General features: G+C 37.9%; 2 protein-coding genes across 2 annotated transcripts in view; one reads left to right on the top strand and one right to left on the bottom strand.

Moving 5' to 3' along the window:
- Window positions 1-19,416, bottom strand: part of LOC129765950 (uncharacterized) — a 254,900-nt gene that overhangs the window by 186,419 nt on the left and 49,065 nt on the right. The gene's annotated exons all lie outside the window — the stretch shown is intronic.
- LOC129769521 (caspase-3-like) lies at window positions 15,171-16,764 on the top strand. Its single transcript, XM_055771848.1, has 5 exons — window positions 15,171-15,688; window positions 15,863-16,086; window positions 16,151-16,417; window positions 16,478-16,610; window positions 16,671-16,764. The coding sequence occupies exons 1-5, from the start codon at window positions 15,228-15,230 to the stop codon at window positions 16,735-16,737; spliced, it is 1,152 nt and encodes a 383-aa protein (XP_055627823.1). The 5' UTR covers window positions 15,171-15,227; the 3' UTR covers window positions 16,738-16,764.

The following is a 19,416-nucleotide window of genomic DNA, read 5'->3' as shown; positions in this document are numbered from 1 at the left end:
GCCGTACTTCCTTGAGAGAATACGAGAAATTTTGAGTGCTTTATCCAGACGCTGTTATGTCATTACCGTTGCCTGGGTCCCTTCACATTGCTCAATTCCGGGTAATGAGAGGGCTGACTCATTGGCAAAGGTAGGTGCAATTGAAGGCGATATTTATCAGCGTCAAATCGCCTTCAATGAATTTTATTCTTTAGTCCGCAAAAATACCATCGCTAACTGGCAACGCAAGTGGAATGAAGATGAATTGGGCCGGTGGTTTCACTCGATTATCCCTAAGGTTAGCCTCAAACCATGGTTCAAAAGTCTAGACTTGAGTCGGGACTTTATTCGCACCTTCTCCCGACTCATGTCCAATCACTGTTCGTTAGATGCACTACTCTTTCGTTTCAATCTTGCCAGCAGCAATCTCTGCGTTTGTGGCCAAGGTTATCACGACATCGAGCACATTGTTTGGTCGTGCGAGGTGTATCTGGTCGCCAGATCGAATTTAGAAAACTCCCTTCGGGCCCGAGGAAGACAGCCCAATGTGCCGGTGAGAGATGTGTTGGCTCGGTTAGACCTTGATTACATGTCCCATATATATGTTTTCCTTAAAGCTATAGATCTTCGTGTGTGATTGTCCCTACATCCTTACACCCTCCTTTCCTTCCTTTTCCTCCTTTCGTCCCCTTGCTATAAATAGTAGAATAAGTTGAAATGTAAATACACTATATATATACGAATAGATTTAAGAAATGAGTGTTCATCAACATTGTTACAATTTCCTTATATCCCATCCTCCTCCTAAAAATATGTCACCCTCCTAAACTCGAGTACACCGCGAGTAATCGGTTTTCCACCTTACTAACCATAGATGTAAGAAAATTGTTTATATATGTAGTTTTAAAATTATATTTAAGAATTCGGCCCCTTTAAACTTACGTAACTGAGCCTGTAAAAATAAACGAATTAATAAAAAAAAAAAACCTAACGCAACTTAGAAAACAAGAGATAGAAAAAAGCTTTGTTCTTCTAATTTGCTCAAAATAACTGGGTCTAAAACATTGTAATATTTACCTCTATATATAAAGATGAAAAAATTATATTTTTTATTTGAACGAAAATTTTGGTAACCCTATTTTTAACAACATTAAAATGAGCGCTTTGTCATATGGAATAACTTTGTCGCAGACATTTTTTGTCTATAGAATAACTGTCGAGCTCTAGATACTAATTTCCACTTAAATGCACCTCCTGAACCATTGTGCATTGTTAACACCATGTAACTCACAACTGAATGGAACGAACAAAAAACAGCAAAAGATTTTTTTTAGTGTGAAATGTCACCTTCACATAGAGCCTAAACTGGAAATTATATGATCTATATTACGCGAGATATTGATCACTGAAGCCAGTCAACGAGAAAATACAACATTTTCCTCAATCTTATATTTTCTAGTTTTAAGTCCCATTCAACTTTTTTTTCAATTTTGATTTTGTATTTATTTTTCGGAATGTTTTCGTGATGTACAGTATTCTATTAGTTAAATAGTTTCGTTTGATATTCATATGAGGGAGTTGCATCACCAAAAGTAATTGGACATTTTGTGACTGCGGCCATTTTGAATTTGAATTTGTCGTGATCTACTGTGTCAAACTCTTGCATTGAATACCTATATTTATGAGGTTTTATAAAAAAATATATCGCCGTTTTCTGGTGATTCTGAATACGCCCTTATGAGATATCAGTCCCAAATAAAACTGACCATATGACAATAAAAATTTTAGTTTGGGTCGCTGCTACCATACACACAAAGTTTTATAAAATCAGGGAGTTTCAGGACAGCGGCCGGCTGATTTGGCGTGGATTTGGTCATTAATTTTATCATCTAAATGAGAACAGCTACCAGGCTTATGTCAAATTACATAGAGAAAATATGAATATATAATACAGGAAACAAACGAACCCAAATTTTAAAAAAGAGCTTAACGGAAGACTTGTGAAAAAAATCCAATTGTATCTCAACATTTCCTCTTGCACTCGCCCCATTTCCTTAGCAAAGGTCTCCAATTCCCCGTATGCTGATTCTATTTGGAAGAAATACGAAAAACCCATCACAGCGAATGGTTTGCCTTGGGGAAACACAAAACACCGTTGTTTGGTGGATCTCACGTTTACGGACGTGCTTTTTGGATATTTCACCTGCAGAACAGGATACCACATTTTCTCTCTCACCAAGCACGGAAGCTTACACTTGAAGTTTTCCCCAGCAGCAAATTTGCGGAAGGGGAGCACTCCCGCACCCGAACGGATTTGTTTTGAGAGTGTCCCGACAAACAAAGCAAAATAGAACATATTGGTCATGAAGTTTTGGAGCAGATGGATGCGCATCACGGATTGTTCGATAAGTCACTCACTGGTACGTTTCATCGTTCGGAAGCGCTGAAATTGAAACACAATAAACGAAATCGGGCAAACAGCATGCATAATATAATCATGTTACCTCGCAATGGGATAAGTGGATGGAAAAACAGCACTCTCCTGCATACCCGACTGGCGAAATTAGATTTGGAAAAACTGATTCCGAATCGCGCAGGTGTAACGAAATGGAAAAACCGGGGAGCTTCTTCTGGTGGCCCTCGGCGAGCTGTGGGAGTTTGTGAAATTTATAGCACTTTGTTATTTCCGACTAAATTGAGTTAGTTTCCTATTCCAGGCGGGAGGTCAGCCCACCAGGGACACCCCTCGGCTTGACAAATGAGGACACATGGCAGTCCAGAAACGGGACGATTCGGATGAAAAATACACTCGTCATTGACCGCCACCCTAAAATCGATTTATCAACATTCTTTTTCTCCCGCCAGAAAGAACAATCGCGTTGACCTTTTGGGGCCGCTGGAACGGAGATTTTCCTCCTCAGAGGCGCAATCGTGCGCCGAAAGTGTGCCTCAAATCCTTCGGGTTATTTATGGCCATAACTTTCTGACAGCCCGTGGAGTAAGTAAATATACATCACAAGTTGATCCTTTCCATCACAAGACGACAGCATATATCCGCACGCGTTCACCATCTTGTGATTTTGGGCATTTTTTTTGCTTGCTCCTGAAGCAAACAATGGACGTTTGTATGAAAGTTACGATTTTATTATTACGTTGCTTTGAATAACGCTGTGTGGTGTAATTCCAATGTTCGCTTTTGTTAGGAATTTATGAGATGTGGTATTCCTAGTATTTTTTTATACTGAAAAATGTTTGTTCGTAATTGGTAAGAGGGGTATTATTTTATTCTCGGGTGCACTTCTCGAAGAAGCTGAAAATGAACCAACCTATAGGCTGCTTTTACTTTTCCGTGATGATTTGCCGAAAAAACTTTCGCCCGAAAATTGCTAGTTTTTTCCCATGTTTTTATTCATATCCGCTCCGAATCGAAGGGCTGCTGCTGGTGACCCACACGCGGTGAATTACGTCGAGGAAAAAATCGCATCATTCTGGAAACATTAACCCCCCGTCATTTTCATCGAAGTTCTGTCTCCGGTTTGCTTGCTGCTGCTGGGGTGACCGCATGATGCGTGTCATGTGATGTACCTTAAGGTTTGATGAGGTAGTCAGAGGAGGCAGACAAGAAACAAGACTCATTTTCGTGTGGCAACAATTTAATTGTGTTGTTGATACTAGTTGTGGGTGCCGAAAGCGAAAGAGGGTTCTACTGGGATATTACGTATTGGTGGAGGCCTTAAGCTGTTTCGTAGGGTGATGTTAATGGAAGTTCAGAGCAGCATAAGTGCGTACTCAAGTGTCAGGACGAAAAAGAATAATTTTCTCGGCATGACAAGCGGATTATAGGAGAGATTTTTTTTTCATTTTCCGTTGTGTCTTAGACTTGGATTAGGTTACCAACAATGACTACTCAAGAACTATGATAGTGGGCTGGGGTTGAATGACTTGTTTGATTTTTTCAGAGGTAGTGTTATAATACAGTACGTGTGTATTATAACTTATGAATGATTGCTCTAACGTAACGATTGTAAATTTGTCTTATCTGGTGTAGTAGTTCATCAGTCTCACCGAACCTTAGAACTATGGGGTTAGCTTCTGGGATCGAGCGCATCGAACACTTATGTGTATATTGTATCCAAAAATTATCTCTTGGTTTTCACCAAGAGATCATTTTGTGGAACCCAATTACCCATTGTCTTCAACCGTTGCCTTCCTTCACGTTCTTTGTCGTTTGTCGTTTGTGTCTGTTCCTCTGTTGAACCGTCTATACCAGTAGCCACAGATTGAAATTGATGAAACACGATCCTCATAGGTATAACATAGAATTCGATGGTTTTTTGCTGCTCTGTTCATCGAATGAGAACAAAGCTGCAAACTGTTAACAATGTTATATCCAGTGCTCTAGGCCTCACGCTTTACTCGAATTCATTATCGTTAGATTCAGGATCTCAATGATGGTGACTGATGGTCACTTGTCAATTACAATTTCTACCATCAATGGCTAGAAAGAAGGTTTGTCCCGAATCCGTTCTCATGCAAAAAAAAATACTGTTGGAGATATACCGAAAAATAGGTGACGAATTTCAAGCTAACTCGACTGACCGTTGGCAGCACCATCTCAGATAGCAGTGAAACGTTGTGGGTATAAACACATGGGTCATTTAAGCAACATTGCATACTTGAAATATTCGAAAAATAATAAGACAACTTTTTGGAAAAAGCCGATTTTTATTTCTAAATTTTTACAGAAATTTATAACTTAAAAGCTATGACTTACTTACAAAATTCATGTAAAAGGATGAAATGTAGGAAATTGTTTAAATTTTTGCGAAAAAATACCAAAAATTTTTTGAAAAAAAATTTCGCTGAAAAAAAAGTCACAAGAGGGTTGTGTCCGAGACACGACCGCATAGTTGGCGTAGGATTCCGTTAGGCTATCTGTTGATTTTGATATGTTTGATGAATTACATCGTTGAACTCTCTGATAATGATTTGGTGGCCCTGAAAAGGGCCATTTTGTTTTGTTGTTGGGTATTGTTTGTTCACCCCACCAGTGTTTACCGAGTGATGATGACAGAAGGATGGTAAACAGTCGTTGGGTGGTGCGTATCAGATAAAACATACCGAAATGGAGCGAGATATGATGAGAACCTCTGTGATCCTAGACGAGATGCCTCCTGTATTATGTATGGATGAAATAAAGAAAAAAACTCACGAATGTACAGAGTTTTCCAACTTTAAATTCCGAAAGTAAATTGAAATAAAACACACTTAGAATTCGAATTTCGATGAAACTTTTATTTCAAATTAAAGTTTGGTTTATGCCATTATGTGTGAAATACAACATCATTCAAATGTCCACCTAGGGCTTCCTCGCACACCTTGATCCGGAACAGGTAATTTTCGATGACTTTTCGGCACATATGGGGCGGTATCTCGGTCATAACTTCACGAATGTTGTCTTTCAAATGTTCAAGAGTTTGCGGAGAGTTTGCATAGACACGGTCTTTCGGATAACCCCACAAAAAAAAGTCTAGCGGGTTCAAATCGCATGATCTGCACGGCCAATTGGCATCACCAAAACGCGAAATTATGCGTCCCTCAAATTTCGTTCGCAATATGTCATATGTCAACCACATGTCATCCGTATCCATATCTTCAATTTGTGGCAAAAAAAATCGGTTAACATGCGGCCATAGCACTCACCATTCACAGTTACCGTCTCGCCGTCTTCATTTTCAAAGAAATACGGCCCGATAACTCCACCAGACCATAATGCGCACCAAACAGTGACTTTAGGCGGATGCAATGGCCTCTCAACAATCACGTGTGGATTTTCTGAGCCCCAGATACGGAAATTTTTGGTGTTCACATAGCCACCGAGCTCGAAATGTGCCTCATCGCTGAAGAAAATTTGATGCAAAAATTCAGCATTTTGCTGCTTTCGTTCACCCAATCGACGTATGCCCGACGCATTCCATGGTCACCACGCTCTAATTTTTGTACCAGTTGGACTTTATATGGATGTAGGTGTAAGTCCAAATGCAAAATTCGCCACAATGATGTGGTTGACAAGCCCAATTGCTGAGCACGCCGTGGAATCGAAACATTCGGGTCATCCTCCACACTGGCAGCAATAGCAGCAATATTTTTGGCCGAACGCACATTACGATGATGCACAGGTTTCACAATATCCGCTACGGATCCAGTTTGTTCGAATTTACGCACTACATTAGCGATTGTGTGCTCTGTAGGCCGTCCATGACGACCAAAATCCGTCCGTAATGCTCGAAAAACATTTGCCGGTTTTTCATCATTTTTATAGTATAATTCAACAAAATTAACACGTTGTGCGATGCTAAAACGATCCATATTGTAAAATGGCAGACATTAAACTAACGATATGACGCTTTGGTTAACAGCTATGTCTAACAGTTGTCAGTGCAGGGCTGTATACTTTCGGAAGCCAGAAATGGAAAACCCTGTAGTATAAGACAATTTCCAATACCGAACACATTTATCAATTTTCTCATCAGTAAAAACATGTTACTTCAAAATAGAGAAAACATATTTGAAATAGAAAAGATGGTTTTCTTTTATATTTTTTACTTTCTGAGTGTTTATTCAACCCGATGAAAATTCTAATTGGACTAACAACACCTAATACTATATGTAGAGCATATGAGAAATCACTTTTTCTAATATTTCTTCACTTTTCCAATTTTTCGCGCCGTATAAACTTTCCTTGGGTGAAATGAACACAGACAGACAGCTTAAACCAAACGACCCGTTCTCGAGCGGGACAACACGTTGGTTTTCATTAATGAAAATTGAAATAAATCGTTTCATATATCAAGTCATTTTTAACACAACTGCTACTGATGGGGACGGGGGACTTACTTCGACAAGTAGACGGGTTTAAACTGGTAACTTCGGGTTACGCGATTCGAAAACCTTTTCTTCGAACCGGATGCAGCAAAAATGGCGATTTTCTTCAACGAAAATCCCATTAGACGGGAATTGAAATAAAACTGTTCTTTTCCACTAAGAAAACAATTGATACGCTAAACCAATTTTACGCGTAATCTGCACGACACAATTGGATAGAAAAAATTCTCGAAGAATATTCGAGAATTTCAAACATTCGGGAACGATTGAAAATACCGTGCGTTTTATTCCTTACGTTGTGCTTTAATGACTAATTTGCATCTGTTCATTTACATTTACATTTTATGATTACATTTTATAATTGAAGAAAATCAATGAGAACTACTATATCGTGAGAGAAAAAGTTAATTGCACACAATTTCGTAACGGTTTATCGATTTCATAATCAGCTCTAACAGCTACCATATACAATTTTACACTTACACTTGTGCCAAATTTTCCACAATACACGATCGGTCATTGATATGAAATTTCACAAAGCAGCCAACATTAAAGTGCCAAATTTAAATTTTATTTGCAAGTATCACTCACCTTACTTGCAATATAAAAATGCCCCCGACTTGCATATATTTGCAATGCCGATTTCTCCCCGGAAGCTTGGTCATCAACTGTTAGGGAACACTTTTCGGTGGAAAAAAAAAATCTCCCCCTACTTTTATGTATTTGTAATGCCGATTTCCCCCAGGAAATTTGGTTTTGATGTTTCTGTTAGGGAACACATTTCGGTAGGAACAAAAGTTCCCCCTAATTTTAAGTATTTTCAAAGCCGATTTTCCCTAGGAAGCTTGGTTTTGAATGATGAATTCCCAAAAAATATATATGAAATGAATAAAATTTCCAAAAAGTCAGGGAAATTTTTTTTCTAACAACAACTTTTTTATATTTTCTTTGAAAAAATACAACTAATCCTAATTTTGTTTAAAATCAAAATAGCGATATAGTGTATTCGACAAAGTTTTAGATCTTATTAAAATGTGAACTTTTGTCGAAGACGTCAACTTTCTATCTGTTATAGTTTTTTGAATATTTTTGTATGAAGACTCCTGAAAAAAATAATGTTTTGCTCGGAACATTTTTGTATGTAAATTCTCACAGTTGACTTGTTCTTGATATGTTTCCAAATCGAGAAAAGTTAGCAGAGCATGAAAATTGCTATAATTTTAACTTTCTCGAAAACGTATGCTTTCAAAATTCTGAAAGAAATATATATAAATAGACCTTAAAATTTCCAACAAGTTTTCCATACATCGGACGATGGGCACATTTACATGGAAAAAGTTTTTTGAACAACAACTTTTCCATGTTTTTCTTTGAAAATATGCTAATAATGTTCAATTCGTAACATTTTTTGTATAAATTGTCACATTTTAAATGCTGTGCTAACTTTTCTCTATTTAGAAACATGCCAAGAACATGTCAAACGTGAGAATTTACACACAAAAATGTTGCGAGCAAAACATTATTTTTTTCAGGAGTATTCATACAAAAGTGACATATATTCCAAAAACTATAAAAGATAGAAAGTTGATGTCTTCGACAAAAGTTTATATTTTAACAAGATCTAAAACTTTGTGGAATACATTATATCGCTATCTTGACTTTAAACAAAATTAGGATTAGTTGTATTTTTTTCAAAGAAAACATGAAAAAGTTGTTGTTCGAAAACCGTTTTCCCTGTAAAAGTTTAAACAATTTCCTACATTTCATCTTTTGACAAGAATTTTGTAGGTATCATAGTTTTTAAGTCATAAATTTTTGTAAAAAATTAAGAAAAAAAATTGGCTTTTTCCAAAAAATAGTCTAATTCTTTTTTGAATATTTAAAGTATGCAAAGTTGCTTAAATGACCCATGTCTTTACACCCACTACGTTTCATTACTATCTGAGATGGTGCTGCCAACTCCTAAGACGGGTTGGCATGAAATTCGTCAGTTGCAATCTTATTCCCGAGTTTTCAATAGTAGAATTCTCCCTCCTTTCATGAAACAATTTTGCTTCAGAATCGGGTGAAATTGATTAAAACTTGATAAATAACCTCCCTGTGCTGTCTGTATACGGAAATTTTTGAAGAAAATGATCTTGCTTCGCCTTGATAGTAGGGTTGAAACAAAAACTTTCAGATACACAATTTGGATTTCGCAGGGGAAAGGGAACCAATTGATTGTCGTGCGTTGCTTTCGTCAGAAATTCAAATGAAAAAAAAGCTAATGGCTTCAGCATGCATGCTCGGACATAAAGGGTGGCCTTTCATTTAGTTCTAATGGAGGTCCTGTCAGACAAATTACACTCTTGGGGTCTGCCACCTCCATCAAATAACATGTTATATAACTTGCTTTGCAAGAAACATTTTTCTCACGGAGACACGGCAGTAAGTCGGGTATCCTAAATGGGTCTCCTCCAAGGCTCATGTGTAACCACTTCTGAATAACTTCTACTTTAGCGAGATTGACAATTGCCTTACACAACATTGCATCCTAAGTCAACTTGCAGATGGTGGAGTGGTGTCTGTTGCAGGATAAAAGTAATCCGATCTGCTAGGATTCAATGTCTTTGAGCAATTTTTCAACCAGTGCCATTGGTCTAGGGATTGAGTTTTCCACAGAGATAACAGAGATAGTTGCCTTTTCTAGGAAGCACCAGAAAATCAAAGATTTAAGTTTAGTGTAAATCGATCACTCATGCCATGTCATTCAAGTATCTTGGGTCTGGTTTGACTCCAAATGTATTAATGTCAACAAAGAATAAACATTCTTCGTACAACTACCGGCACCTGGTGAGAAGCAGTGTTACCATATCTACAGAAAAAATGCTTTTCCACAGTTTAATCAGCCTTTTTTAAAACCAAGAATCTGTAGTTACAGATTACAGATTTTTTACTGTTCTTCGAATTAGACGGTCAAATGTTTCACAGAAAACATTTTCCAATAAAATAAAAATAGATGAACGAGATGGAATGATGTGCTTTTGTAGTTCCATCAGTAAATTTTCAACTCCACGCCAAATCAGCCAGTGATACATTATATTTATATCCTACATCTAGATGGGGAGTTTCGATTTTTTTGTAAAAAAGTTCAACGATATAAAATATTGATCGTGTTTTAAATTGATCATTTGGTCGGGGTTCTGCCAAAACGAACCAAGCACCAAAAAACTTTATTTTGAGATATTTCAATTTGAAATTTGGGCTCCCACTAATTGACTGTGTCGGATCAAATCTATCATTTTACCGCTCACGTGCTACAAACAGGATGTCAAACATAACACTACTTTTCATGCTGTAAGCACACATCGTCGTCAATTTATGATTCAGAACCTTTAGAAATATGAAAAAAAAACAAAATTATGTTTCTGCTTGACACGCAAAACTTCGTTCTCTTTGCAGCCAAAGCGAACCAAGCACATGTTAACTATTAACATAATATCATTACACAACATATTACTATTTTGCAACGGCTCTTGACTAATTTCATGAATGGTATATGTATTGACTCACTTTTGTTGTTTTTTACAAAATGATATCTTAATAAATGAAAACAAATGGATTGAGGAATGTATTACACTTGGTTCGTTGTGGTTGAACACAATTTTGAAAAATGCAGTTCATCGCTTCTACACTTCAAGGCAGCCCTTAGGCTGTCTTGTTCACAAGATCTCGCGAACATCTGATCCCAGGAGCTGTCCGAAACAGAAAAATCTGTTAAAGATTCGGATCTGCCTTCTTGGAGAAAATGTTCACTTTCGTCCGATGCCATATTGTGGGTTTATGGTGCGCTCTGGTTTAATGCAATTATGTTTTGCCGTGGGACTACGTCTAACCGGAATATATGAGGAGTAAAATGAATACCTAAAAATTGAACATGCAGGAAAAAATGAAAGATTTCGAATGCTTATAACTCGAACATTTCTTATTGGATCGGAAAGATGTTTGCATCAATTAATAGGGGATATTCCTACGCATCTGTCACAAATAATTAAATCTTATTTTTCATTAGATGGACAATTGAATAACTGTAAAATGTTACGCGTTATCTAAATGCCCTAACTGCCTCGTATTGATTGGCCCGATTTACGATTCCCCAACACAGCCATCAAAGCCAAGCAGCCTTGGGGAAATCGTCATTCCAAATACATGAAAGTATGGGGAGCTTTCGTTTCCTCCGAAATGTGCTCCCTAACAGAGAATTCAAAACCAAGGTGCCTGGAAGAAATCAGCATTTCAAATTCATGCAAGTCTGGGGTATTTTGTTCCGACTGAAATGTGTTTCCCTAACACAGACTTCAAAACCAAGTTTCCTGAAAATCGGGAGATCGACTTTGCAAATAAATGCAAACGGCGAGTACTTTTGCACTCACTTGCCTTTGTGCAGACTAGAATATGTTTCTCTAACACGATCTTCTAAACTTAGGAACCTGGGAAAATCGTGCAGACACTAGAGGCGAATAAACTTACACGAACTTACATTACATACGCTTGAGAGATGCAAACTTCAGAGATAAAAATAAATAATCGTTTGATAATTCTTCCGTTCACATATTTTGTCCTAGGCATCATACCCAACGTAAAAGGACTGTCATTGAATTTACTTGTAACGAAGAACATAATCTATCAGAATGCATGAATTGACCTTACAAATATATTGAATTCAATTGAATTCGAAAATTGTTTTATTCAATCAAGAATTTAATCAATACAAACAAATGATTGCTAAGCTAAGGTAGTCCCACGTCAACCTTGCGATTATATCATAGATATAACCCACCCAATTTTTTTTACAGTCTGCTACACAGAATTTTTCTTTTGGAGCTGCTGTCAATTGTCCGAATGGCATGGCCATTTTACAGTCGATAGATTATAATTTTCTGCATCCAATGGTGTAATTAACTCAATTTTGAAATAAAAATGGCGCTTGGTTCGTTTTGGCAGAACCCCGACCATTTGATAATGAAAATTGTGATTTTGGATAATTAGATTTTAGTTTAGTTTAGTTTAGAATCTGGATGTCACCTTATGTGAGAAGTTTGAAAAAATCAGAAAGGATCGCGTCAAAATTGGCTGATTTTGCGTTAAATTGCTTGAATATAAAATCGCAGAGAACAGAGTCAAAATCGATCGAATTCGATGCATTGGTCTACTCTCTGTGGAATTGAAATTAGGTGAACAGAATAAGGTGAATAAAGAATGAATAAATTAATAAAGAATGAATGAATGATTGAAAAAGTCACGGGAGGGTTGTGTCCGAGACACGACCGCATAGTTGACGTAGGATTCCGTGAGGCTATCTGTTACATGCTGATTTTGGATATGTTTGAAGAATTACATTGCTAAACTCTTCGAGAGCGATCTGGTGGCACTGATAAGGGCCGTTTTGTCTGGTTGTTAGATATTGTTTGTTCACTTTACCAATGTCCATAACCGAGTGATAATGATAGAAAGATGGTGATTAGTCATTTGATGGTGCGTATCACGATAGAATATGCCTAAGTAGAATGAGATATGATAAAGGCAGCCCTCTGTGGGCCTGGACGAGCTGGCTCCTGTGTTATGTTGTTGTTGAATGGCGTTAACGATCCCTGTGGAACTTTTGCCGTCTCAACGTATGCATTAATTTATTAATACTTAGTTTAGATTTCTTAAGTCAAATAACACGCCTTGAATTTATTCCGAGGGGCAAGTTCTAGAATACGCGTGACCACAGTGCAAGTAGAAGGAAATTTCTCTGACAAAAAATTCCCCGACCAGAACGTGAATCGAACCCGAACACCCGGCATGATGATGTGAGACGCTAACCACTCGGTCACGGGTGCACGGCTCCTGTGTTATGTATGGATGAAGTAAAGAAAAAAAACTCATCAATGTAAAATAAGATAATTAGCATCATCGAACACAATTATCAAGTTTTGTCACCAGAAAAAAAAAATTTTAGAGAAAATATATTTGAAATGGAAAACGTAATTATATTTATTATTTTTACTTTCTGAGTGTTTACTCAACCCATTTCCATTTTCGCTTTAAACTCAACGCAACATGCCTCAATGCGAATATCAATTGAACATTGATATGAAATTTCAATATACATATTTGAATTTTATTTATATTCTATCAAACATAAGTTCTATTCATTTCATTGAAATATCATTCTTCAATTAATCCATCGAAAGATTCTTATTGGAACGAAAATAAAAAAAGAACACTCATTCATCACTCCCTACTTATTCGCCAACACGTATGCAATCAGCAATGCTCACGCTAGTTACAATGAGCACTATCCATTTGTGCGTCGTTAGTTAAACTATCGACCACGAGGGTATTTACATGCTGATTTCCCCCAGACACCTTGAATTTGAAATCTCTGTTAGGGAACTCATGTCGGTGGCAACAAAAGCTCCCCCTACTTTCGTCTATTCGCAATGCCGATTTCCCCCAGGCAGCTTGGTTTTGATGTCTCTGTTAGGGAATACACTTCGGTGGGAACAAAAGTTCCCTCTACTTTGATGTGCCGATTTCTCCGTATCTTCAATTTCGACCAATCAGAACGAGGTATTTCCGTTTGGAGATTTTTTTATTGTTTGCTAGTTAGTTTCATACGATACATTATTTTTTCAATTGTGATGAATTGTTATGGAGTGCTCAGATCGATTGAAGCAAATATCTCGTAAATAAATAAGGAAATAACTGACCAATAATTGTAAGTACATAAGCCACCGCATGTGTCGTCAATTTCGACCAATCAGAAGTGGGTATTTCCGTTAGGATAGGGGATGAGGTTTTTCCAAATATTCGATAGTTAGTGTCATGACATATATTATTTTATTCAATGTAAAATATTGTTATAGAGTGCCGAAATTGATTGACGCAAAAATCTCATCAATCCATCATGGAATAACTGAGCAATAAGCGTTTGAAATTGGACAATTTTCACAATGTGCACGATTTTCAATTTCCAATTTGTACCCCAATATGTTCCCGAAAGACGTCATCCTACGTCAAAAAATTTTAACACCAACTGAAACCTACTGATCCTAAAATAAATCTTCTATTTGTGATATTCTGGTATCTGCTGAAATTGAAAGTTACTTTCCAAAACAAATCCTCTTTTGACGTTCACTATCGTATTCGTTTACACACTTCATGTGACATACGTAGTATGTCACATCTTCCCCCCGCACAAGGTAAACAAAACTCTATATGTGTCAAGTCAACTGAGGAAGATTGTTTACATGTTTTGTGTAAGATTACACTCTTTCAATTTATTCTTGTCTTCCTCCGATTCGATATTTGTTCACCATCATTTGAACCATGAGCTTCAACCGTTTCAATTATTTTTAGTTATTTTAATTATTTTAATTATTTATATGTTATAGGGCTTTATGAGCAACCCTTGCGAAATTATCATCATTGAAATTTATTATGTTTTATATGAATCAAGCAAAAGTGTTCCAATAATTCTATGAAATGCTTTAAAAACATACCGTTTTCCATACAAACACACTTAACAGGCCTGTGTGTTTACTATTGTAACATTGGTTTCACAGGACATGTCCATATTCACAACTAAAACACTCAATTTATTGCAAGCAAAATAACAAATCGGTGCTCGTCGCTATCTGAAAAGTTTATCATAACGTTTCACCTATATACTCGCAAAAATGGGTATACATGATTGAGTGTTATCTTACCCCGGGTGGCCGTCTTTTTGAACAAAATGATGTTCCGGATTTTACCACATCATCTCATCTAACCCGGGCTTCCATTTGAAAAAAATTACAAATTTTGAACAGTATAAAACTTAATTCAAATGCAATTACTACATACAATCACAGTCCTATGTCAAGATCCCGCCCAGACCCATCAACTTTTTTATTTTTGTTTGTTACAAAATATCGTTCGATTTAAGCTCTGAAAAATGAATTATTATTGTTCATGATATTGTCAACGTATTCGTACAAAAAAAAATCAAAATCGGTTCACTCGGAGAACGACAACGAAACAGTATGTATTCTGTGACTAACCCACCTAAGTCTTATGTTGTTATGTTTCAATAAAGAAATAAATCCCAATAAACGCATTCATATTCATTATCGTTATTTTCAGTGTAACGCTACGAGCGTTAATATTCTCCCCCCGGGTTTTATCTTCTCGTGCGCCAATGCTCGCGAATCTCATGATAAGAAACGCTGCGTTTTTCTCTTATCAGTGCTGTCACCAAACGGGGCAACTGTAAGAAACACATTAGTATCGATTCACACTTTCAGTGAACTACAGTACACATAGTCGGATCGCGGGGATTGTAGACAGCTTGAAAAATGAATAACAAATACGATAAAACCACATTGACCAGTTCTGTAAATACTCGCCAACAGACAACCAGCGTGTCTCAATCGACGAGCAGTACCAGCTCCACTTCCTCCACTTCCGGTAGCTACGTTAGTCCGTACAGATCACACTTTGCACAACTCAGCAATACCTCGAGCTCAACAAAGTCTACTTCCCAGTACCAGTCGGTGTATCGCCATGAATTTAGCCGCGTCAACCCTTCGTACAATATGCTTTTAAACAAACCTTCGACAATTGTTAGTCCACGACCTGTTCCATTGGCTCTGGGAAACTCTCACAGTGTCAACAAACCGTCGACACCCCCGGTCTTTGCCCGGCTGTCACCTTTGACCCCCAATACTACTGTTAGAAAGCCAGTACTGCCACTAAGCGGTAGTGGTATAACAAACGATGCCAAACCATTCGGTGCATACCCGAGAGCCATCAAAAGGTGAGTTCTTATCTATACACTGCGACTGATACGATTTCCTGGAATTATTCAGAATGGCAGTGTGTTTGTGTTTGTTTTTATTGCACCTTCATCAGCTGTAGAATACTGCAGTTTTCACTAGTAATAAATAAAACTTTTTGAATCACCAAATCAAATTACATCATCTTTCGACAGCTCTGTCAGCTCCACCACGGTCGAACGCTACAATCTACGCACCGGCAAGGGTTACGTACTAATTTTCCACCACAAACACTTCAAAGACAACAAAGCATCGATCCGGGAGGGCAGCGAGAGGGACCTGAAACTTCTGAAGGAGTTCTTCGCCAAATATCGCGTGAAGCAGCCAGACATCTGCGAGGATTACACCGTCGAGCGGATGCGGAAAAAGATGGCGGAAAGTAGAATGAACTTTAAACAGTTGCTCTCGCGGAAATTAACTCTTCTCTCCTCATTTTATTTCAGTTTCGAAAAAGAGTTTCAACTCCTACTCCTGTCTGCTGGTCATCGTCATGAGTCACGGAGAGACGAGAGACCGCATTCAGGCCTTCGATGCGATGTACAATTTAGAAACTGAAATCGTGGAGCGTGTTCTGATGAACGAAACTCTGAAGGGCAAACCGAAGGTATTTTTCATCCAGGCCTGCAAGGGGAATGCCCGAATGGAGACTGATTTTCTTGAAAGTGCAACCAACAAAAATGACATTATGAAGTGTTACAGTACCTACGAAGGTGGGTCAGTGGTTCACGGTGTTCGAATGCAAATGAGCTGATTTGTTTTGCCTTTCGTAGGAACGGTTTCATTCAGGGACACGAAAACGGGCACCTATTTTATCCAGGAGCTGTTCAAGCTTATCGATAGTCATGGAGATAAGCATCTGATGGAGTTGATGGTGCTGCTGAGGAGGCAATTTTCCGAAGATCGGTCAGCTATATGGTATTGATATGGGGCAGAACATAAATCATTATTTTATTTTTGTTGTAGAATTCAGCAAGCCCCCACAGATACGTCGACCCTGACCAAGAATTTTTTCTTCAGTGATCTAAAATAAACCTCTATGAATGAAATAAGCCCAAATTTTGTTTGTTTTTTATGAACTTTTTATCCGACAAAAATTATGAACTCCTCCCACCATGGTTTCCATAATAAAATCTGTGTTTTTGATCTAAAAAAAAATGTTCTATCTTAGTTCTTTTCCAGAAAATCACTATTGATATCTGTATTTAAAAAAACGGCGCCAGTGGTTGTGTGGTTAGCGTAACAGCCTCACAATCCGATCGGCCTGGGTTCAATCCCAGCTGGCGTCGTTTGGGTTTTCTGAGGCGAAAAATCTCTGGTTACGTCTTCCTTCGGAGGGGAAGTAAAAGAAGTTGGCCCGGCTCATGAGTTGTTGAGTCTGATAGGTAGGAACAGGTGGAGTCGCCTCCCTGATGTCGGTGATTGGCACTGAAGTGGCGGAAATAGGCCGACGAAAAATAAGCGAAGATAAAAAAAAAAAAAATCTGTATTTAATTTATAAATCCAATGTTTAACCATAATTTTAGCTTTATTATTATTGTTCGGCATAGTTATGCTTAATTTGAAGATGTTGATGGCATTCATCCAAGCGCCAGCAAACAAATACACTGTACAATGCAAATCAGAATATGGATAACTGTCAATAATAAGTCGATACGCACGAACTTTCATGTGGCTTCTTTAGATGCTGTTCGAAATCTCCAGAGTTTGATTCTGCGACCTTAAATTTAATGTATGGTTCTGAGCGTATTTTACTCACAACAGTAAGATGAACAGTTCTCGTTTCAAAATTGTTCTGATTTAATTCGGGTGTTCCAGTCTGAAAGGTATTGTTCAACCTGTTAATCAGGGCTCTGCATAGTCATAGTCAACTGAGGATAGTCAGCTGACTATCTGACTGACTATATCCATAGTCAGTTAGTAATAAATTTTGGCTTCTTCACGCAGTTTCTCCGCCAAAACGACTGAACAGTCAGTCGGGCGTTTAGTCGCTATCTCCCTCTACCGACTCAACCATATCATTCCATTCATCCCAGTCAAATTGTCCTCATTGCATTTTGAAGTGACTTCCGCCAAAACGAATTCGTTCCTCTCTTTCTCTCTTCCATGTACATGTGCATGCATTGATGTTTGAGTTCAACGTGGTTTGACATACGCTACAGATGAGCTAGATTCTTTTGTACCGTACACGAAAATTACTTACACGTATAAAATAACGTGCAGTGTGTGTGCGCTATTTTGCACGCCTAATACTAACTAATACTAACGCGAGGACCTTTATAGCATACTTTATAGATGTGTAAGTTCGTTGGTTTGAGTTCACGATGGGTAGACAATAAACCGTCCATTGATGGGGTAACTTCTTTTTTGCATCAGAAATCATGTTTCCGTTCCTCTTTCTATGGACTTAAAAATAATATTGCGAACGCGGTTATGAATTAGTGTCAGGGAGAAATGGAAATGTGGATTGGAGTCAGTTGAATGAAGAGGCAGATTTGTATTCATTAGTCGAGTCAGTTAAAATAACCACTGATTGGACTAGTTCACCAGTCATCCTCGCTAGTCAACGCAAGTCAATTCATTTGCTAGTCATTTTTTTGTTGGCGGTGACTGCCGAAGCAGCTCTAGTCGAAGCGGAGCTACTGGGAGTAGAGTCGGTCTTCATTTTTCACCGTCGAATATTTCGGGTCCTGGTTGTGTTATTAATAACACATAAACCCTAGACGTAGTGATTCTATAGCAACACAAAGATGGGCAATTGAGTTTTGTTCCAAAATTTTTCATCATCTTTCACGCAGCTTAAACATTTTATACTCCAAGAATATGTCTGCTTTCTCGTCGAAAACTGTTCAAGATATTTTAAAAGTTTTTTGTTTTATAGAAAAACAAATATTTATGAAGTCGAAGTTTTGTCGTTGAGAGATTTTTGCAGGGACCTGAACTTGTGATAAGTTGGAAGGGTTGTCAAAGGAACATGAAGATTTTGCGTTGCGTTGCGTAGAACTATCATCACTATCCCTGACTAATTCTGGAAGTTTGTTCTGAATCGCTGCCTTCAATTTGTCCAGTTGCGAGCCGAATTTATCGACGGGTTACTTGGTCGATGCTCATAATACAGAATTCATTCCCAATCACACCCCACACAGAGTATGACATTCTTCGGGAGAACACCATCTTTGGGGTTAGTTGATGGTGATTGATGCCCAAGTTTTTGCCGCTCAAAATTGATTTAAATGATCCATTTTAATTCACCATCCGTCACGATTTGTTTTAAAATGTTAGTTTCGTTGCGTTTCTGAAGCGAGTCGCAGATGGAATTGCAATCCATTAAGTTTTTTTGGTCAATTAGTCGATTGTTTGAACAATCACTGATTCCGGCTGCTTCATTTTATCAGAATTGACTATTTTTCGAATGCGACGGACATGGAAGATTTTCTTCTTCTTCTTCTTCTTCTTGAATGGCGTTTACGTTCCCTGTGGAACTTTTGCCGTCCCAACCTATTCACTAACTAACGTCATTTGCTAATACTTAGTTGAGATTTCTTAAGCCAAATAACACGCCTTGAATGTATTCCGAGGGACAAGCTCTTGAATACGCGTGACCTCAGTGCAAGTCGAAGGAAATTTCTTCGACGAAAAATCCCCCGGCCAGAACAGGAATCGAATCCGAACACCCGGCATGATAATGTGAGACGCTAACCACTTGGCCACG

This window comes from Toxorhynchites rutilus, chromosome 2 (assembly GCF_029784135.1).
Source record: "Toxorhynchites rutilus septentrionalis strain SRP chromosome 2, ASM2978413v1, whole genome shotgun sequence".
In the NCBI taxonomy this organism is placed as follows: Eukaryota; Metazoa; Arthropoda; class Insecta; order Diptera; family Culicidae; genus Toxorhynchites; species Toxorhynchites rutilus.
Note: the sequence above shows the minus strand (reverse complement) of the source record. Positions and strands in the feature narration are given on the sequence as shown.

Excerpts from the sequence above, each read along its gene's own strand:
- LOC129769521 (XM_055771848.1), top strand. The coding sequence starts at position 15,228 with ATGAATAACAAATACGATAAAACCACATTGACCAGTTCTGTAAATACT. Across the intron at positions 16,418-16,477 it reads GTGTTACAGTACCTACGAAG|GAACGGTTTCATTCAGGGAC; the intron begins GTGGGTCAGTGG and ends TGCCTTTCGTAG. Across the intron at positions 16,611-16,670 it reads AGGCAATTTTCCGAAGATCG|AATTCAGCAAGCCCCCACAG; the intron begins GTCAGCTATATG and ends TTTTTGTTGTAG.